At 46.9% G+C, this 6,337-nt stretch overlaps 1 protein-coding gene across 1 annotated transcript; it reads right to left on the bottom strand.

Moving 5' to 3' along the window:
* Window positions 1–5,476: 5,476 nt before the first annotated feature.
* Window positions 5,477–6,303, bottom strand: PPTG_17051 (hypothetical protein; the record flags this gene model as incomplete). The annotated part of the gene is made up of 2 exons (XM_008914892.1): window positions 5,477–6,211; window positions 6,265–6,303. 2 exons carry the CDS (start codon window positions 6,301–6,303, stop codon window positions 5,477–5,479), a joined length of 774 nt encoding a protein of 257 aa, XP_008913140.1.
* Window positions 6,304–6,337: the final 34 nt, after the last annotated feature.

Here is a 6,337-nt window from a genome sequence, read left to right on the forward strand (position 1 = left end):
TCTGCCCCAGCACCCTTAGCTGCTGATCACAGCACTCATGTACCCAACCAGACTGGAGTCATAGATGGGATGATCAGCACCAGTCGTGTTGATGAAGACGGTAGAGCGCAGCGTCGAACCGGTGGTCCTGGGGGCTCAGCTCAGACGATACCAAGTCGCCGTCGAGCGGTTTCACATAAGTCGTCACCTATAGATCGTGCTCGCGAGACAGTTGGAGAAGAGACCGTCCGTCAACTACAACAGACTTACCGATCGTTGGATTCTACATGTGGAGGGTCCGAGCACGACCAGGCTGAAGGTATGGTTCTTAGTTTAATTCGGCAAGGTGTTGCAGACGCACAAATACGCGCCATTTTCGGAGTTGGAGGCTCAATGATACAGAGATTAAAACTCACAAGAAAACTTACATCACTTTCGCTGAAGTATTTTTCAATTCCAGCGCAGTACTTAGACTATTTTCCTCCGATTCAAGAAGCCATAGAAAGTGAAGAAACTACATCAGACGCAACTAAAGCTCAGGATCGTGTCACTAAGCGGAAGGCAGCACCAGGAGCACAGCCTCCAGCTAAGAAACCTATTGGACGGCCACGAAAAGTGCAGCCCCGGCCTTCGAATCCATCTATACTCTCTTTCTTCAAACCAATAGATAAGTGATTAACTTCGTATATTAAAAAATTACAAATATTTTTAAAATATTTTTGAGAGCCGGGTCATTATGGTGACCCGGGGCACCGCCAAACGCTTCAATTGTGGTAAGAAACTTTGCGTGCTACTTGTTATTTGATACTGGGACGTCCAGAAAGTATTATTGGTTTTGTTTTATACCTAGCTTGTGAATATCATGTGAGGTTTGTAGTGTGTGGCACAGCAAGGAGTCTTTCCTTAATGGCAAGGAGGCTATCCTGAATCAAGAACCCCATCCCAAACTACAGCGTCGTCTATCAACGTGAAGTTATAGGTTTACTGCAACCCTGGTGCTCGACTCTCAAGGCTGTGCCAGGGTGAAACCTGTGGCCCTGATAGGAGTAGGAACAGTCGAATAGAACGCAGAAGCAGGAGTTAGTCAGAAGCAAGCTCACTTTTAAACTTGCAAGCAATAGCATACCAGCATTCCCAGCAAAGCGGAAACTACCACAAGGTGACATTTATAACCAATCAAATGGCTCCCCGGATTCGTCGCAGACTACCTGTTTTGTAAGCACTGAAATGCAGTCACTATTATGTAGCCTGACTAGCGCTAGAGACGCCCGCTACGCGGGCGCGTCGGCGTCAATAGCCCTTTCATAAATTGCTTATTTTTTCAAAACAACACATATTATTTCTGACCCTAGTTTGGCTCAAATTTAAACACATTTACTGACTCCCTTACTTACCTACCCACTCGCCTTTCACTCACTCACTTACTTTTTTCACTCACTTACTCTTTAACTCACTCACCTTCTCACCTACACACTTCTCCACTCACTCACTCACTTAATTTCTTACTCAACACACACGCACACTTCAGCCAAATTGTTTGTATTTACGTTCCTCTTGCCTACTCAAAAAATCTCTCGGTACACAATGTTCCTTGTGTGCACCATCCCGCCATCGTCTATCTGCTCCGGGTCGATGGCGATCTTGATCGCCTTCTTGGAAGTAACTCGAGACAGCGCCACGTACAGCTGACCGTGCGCGAACACCGGGATTTCCAGATAAATCCCAACGTGGTGAATCGACTGTCCTTCCGCCTTGTTGAGCGTCATAGCAAACGCCGGTACAATAGGAAACTGCTTCCATCGTAGGGTAAAAGGAAACTCTTTGTTGTCATCGTCGCTGAAGAAAATGATACGCGGGATGAACACCCTTCGTCCCCGCCGCGGCCCAGACATGATAGTAGAATCAATGCACTTTTCGCACATTGTAACCATACGCAAACGCGTCCCGTTGCACAAACCTTCATCATTGTTCAAGTTCCGGATTATGATAATCGGCGTGCCCACTTTAAGCACCATCTTGTGAGGAGGCATCCCTGAAAAGTTAAGCGAGTTCAAAAACTCAGGCTCAAACAGATCTCCATTCCCGGGCCCATCAAGGCTGTCGTTTGACAGTTATGTGCGTGTCTCCCCAGAAAGATGCTCAGCTACCATTTCATTAATCCGACGGACACTTGCATTTGTAGGGGCCAAAATAGCTCGATCCACAACGTATTGGTCCGGCAAGTCTGCAGCATCGACGCCGGGGTAAATTGCATCGATCAACGCGTTGACGTTTTGAACGCGCCGACTTTCTTCGGGTTCTGGTAAATCTTGGTCGGCAGAGTTATACTCACATGGAAATAGATTAAAATTCTGGACCGGAACGTCTGGTTCTTCTTCGGAATCTATGTCCTGCTCTACATTTACACACATGGACTTAGGAGTAGAAATGTCTTGCTCATCAATTTCCCGGTTGACAGGAAAACGTCCCTCTCCAATTTCGCGTGAGAACTCAGCCAACTCTGCCGCGCTGTCCGAGTCCGGTGCCGTTTTCACTCGCATGTTCTCAAAAAGCCGTACCTGCCGTAGATGTTGCCACAAAGGCGAAGATTTGAAACACGCCTTGAGAGTTTCCGCCCTGGTTGCGTCCTTTAAAATCGGTAATATCTGGCGGTGATCTCCACTAAAAACCATCACCTTGCCTCCAAAAGGCTCGCGATAGTTATTCGTGATGTCCCTAAATCTCCGATCAACCGCTTCAAAGCACGCGCAGTGCAACTCGCCCGACGGATTAACTCTGCTTTCTAGGTCTGTTTGGATATGCTGCACGTTGAGTGTTCGTTGGGTTTAAGTGGAATCCGAAATGTAGAGTGGGTTGTGTGACCTCCTATTGATAGCGTCGCAGCAATTCCACTGGAAGCAACAGCCACAGCCACTCGACCATCAAGACGCACCCTTGAAAGTAGTTGTTCTAGTAAGAAAGATTTTCCCGTTCCACCCGCACCGTCAATAAAGAACAGATTTTGGCCCTCCTCTGGATTGTTTACTGCGCCAACCACCTGATCGAAAATATCCTTTTGGTTATGATTTAACTTATCCACCGAAGCCGCAGTACGCTCCAATTGCAACAGTGGATATGCGTTCAGCCCTTGTTAAATTAAATTTCCAGTAGGCTCTGCATCGCGCGCGGCTTCCTCAGGGTAGTTTTGAAGAACAGGTAGTCCATAGTTAGAAAGTGTCTTCCCGTTGACACGCAATATTTTTTGCCAAGCCTTTTAGAGTGTATTACTCTACCATTCTGTCATCAGCGTCCGCACCGAGGTTTCTTTGAAAATTTTCACTCAAATCCTGTTTAAACTGTTCCCATAATCTCACGGGTTCACTGGGAAGAGAGTAAACCAAAATTATTGCGAAAAGTTGCCGAAGTTGATATGGTAGACACTCATAAGCTGCTTCCTGAAGGCATTCCTCCCATTCCCTGTCATTGTCTAAACATCCAGCAGCCATGCAGGCAGCCTGATAAGTGGGGTATAACGTACCATCAATTGTGCGTAGATCTTCAAAAGAGGTTGGCCCCGACAATAACAAAACAGACGGCGCAAGTATAATCGCTCCGGGTCTTGAGGAGAAACGTGAACGATTCGGCCAATGGAAGGAACGTATTTTTTGTACTGCACCCACACTTTACTCCTTTTGTTCCACGGGTACACCTTCGGAATATCTCTGTACAACATTTGACCTGCCACGTTCGGCCCCGTAAGGCAAACCATAAAATACGCCGTCAAAGTAGTTCGATTCCGCAGAAACCAATCAAAAAACATCATCCGACGTAATAGATTTATCTTCGGGTCGCAATATCATCTATATGTGTGTGTGCGGTAAACCTCGCTTTTGGTACTCCACCACGTAAATCCGTGCTGTTTGAATACCCTGAACGCCTTCATCGAGATCTTTGCAAAGTTCTTTCAGTTTTTGCATACAAACCCTAACCACAATATCTGGTCGGTCCGACGCAGTCTGCCCGGGTTTAATATTCTCTTTTATCTCCACCCATTTTGGATTGCAAGTCATAGTAGAAAAAGGTTTGGTGCGCCAAGTTCTCGAACGATAGCCATTGCATCTTGAAACCGCTGATACATATAACGTAGTCCTCCGGTAAAAGATGGCGGTAAAATGAAACGATGACCAACGTCGTGTGCCTCCACCTCGTCAGTCTCTCCAGCCTCACGTTGGTGGTTGTTTCTTTGATTCTCAGCTAATGACGATAACTACTCTTTCTGTAAGGATTGGCTTTGTTTTAGCCAAATGTAATCCGTATCAATTTAGCCAACCCGGGTGCAGCTGTATCATATTGAGCCTTTTTATACCCATCCAGGCCTCCAAAACGTTTGGCTAAAGTTATTTTCCAGCCAGTTAAGACTAACTGTGTTTGAGCCAATCAAACGAACTTCCTGTCTGTACAATGTCCCTTTTCTACCAACCCCTTAACACCCCTTTTTATACCGATCCTGCATCTTAAAGCCAAATTCCAGGCTGTAATACTAGCTTTTTAGAGCCAATAAGGACTTTGATAGATTTTAACCAATCAGAAGACGTCCCCGGCAGAATAATGTCTTTTTCTACCCAATAATGTGTTGTTTGGATGCCCCACCATTTTTCTTCCCACGCCGACCTCTGAGAGCCAACTTCCAGCCAATTACTTTATCTGAACCAATCACAAGAAGTTCCTGCCTTAAACATGCCCCTTTTCTACCTAACCTCTCTACACGCCCCTTTTCTGCCTAACCACCAACCCCACTGTCCAAAACGCATTTTCCAGCCCGCAACGATTTTTTTCCCGATTTTCAGCCAATCGGTATCGATTTCTTTTGTAACGCTGGACGGACAGACGGACACTTTACGATCTTAATGTAAAGCGAATTTTCAGGGCCGAAGGCACGACTCTGTCAAATATATGTCAAACTTCTTGTAGGCGACATCCGTAGGTCCCTATCAAATAAGACCCCAACAACTAAGAGCGTATGAAAACATGCTTGCGGATATCTAGACAAGCATCAGAGAGCTAACGTGAGCACATTCTGATATAACAGGGGAAGGAAGAGAAATGCACGAGCTGCCCTCAGTCGGATTAAATAACTTTATTTGTACAGACGTCTATCGATGCGCCACCCAAGAGTCTTACGCGAGCGTCCGCAAAATATGTTCGGAATATCATTTTTACATTCCACAACTAAGAAGCAACTGCCCGCAATGCACGTTAGGTTTGTACGAGAGTTGCAGCTCCTAAATTGTGAGCATGTAGTAGTCAAGTTCCAGCCGCAAGTTCAAGTCAAGGTCTTCTCAGCACGATCAACAGAACAACTCGCGCGTCTGGTAAGCTTCGAATGAACGGTGACGATAGTCTTTGCTGCTCGATTCAGTAATGAGTAGCCCAATCTGTCGTATTGGGATTTATCACCGGTTTCAAACGTTGTAATAAAATATTGCATCGCAACAGAAACATACCTAAGCTCCGCAAATTACTTTTGGTGGTTAAATCTGAGCAACTTCCAATGAACCATCCTCTGCGCCCACTCGTTCGCAAACTCAGCCCAACGGACGAAAAGATGCTGCGCGTGGAGCTCATCTTGGCAACTGGCCCAGCGGTCGTAGCGCACATCGATTAAGTTTGAGTTCACTTCCGTGAATTTGATGTAGCTGCCACCTTCATTGATCCACTTAACATTACCATTCTCCTCGTCTGTAGTGCACTTTTTCGACTTGGCTTCCGAATCCGCGATCACCATAACGTACGTGATAGACCGCTTCCCGCTGTCTTGTCTGGGTAGTCGTCGTGCTAAACTGATGTAACGGGAGCGTATGGGCCCAGGGATGTCGTGGACAAGGACGTACGCATCCGTTTCGAACTCTTGCAACACCTGACAACATACTTGCTTGCGCTCCTTGTATCCCCAGCTCGGTGGTGTCCATATTAGCGGCCATGAATCGAGACTGGACGAGATGATCACGGAGTCCAGTTCTTCCAGCGAGCAGGCTACACGCGTCGTAAACCTCGCGTGGGAGATGATCGAGCCATCTTCGACTCTTCGTGTGAGTGACGCTCGGTGAACTGTCCAGCCTAACAGTGAGCCAGCGACTTCGATATGCGGTGGGTCTGCTGCAAGCGTCTCGTCGCACAGCTGGAGTATATCTTCGAACTCTGCGCGTGTGAAAGGATGGAAGTAGAACGATGGTTCTCCGCTCGGGAAGCAGACCTGCCAGCCAAACTCGCCGCTGTTCGGGCTTAATACCCACTTGGAGGTCTTACTCGCTTCGCGAACCGTGAGGTGGTGAGAAGGATCTTCATGGAGTAGTCCAACGATAAGCGCGTCTGTTCGAAC

The sequence above is a fragment of the Phytophthora parasitica genome (genome assembly GCF_000247585.1).
Source record: "Phytophthora parasitica INRA-310 unplaced genomic scaffold supercont2.64, whole genome shotgun sequence".
Taxonomy (NCBI): domain Eukaryota; phylum Oomycota; class Peronosporomycetes; order Peronosporales; family Peronosporaceae; genus Phytophthora; species Phytophthora nicotianae.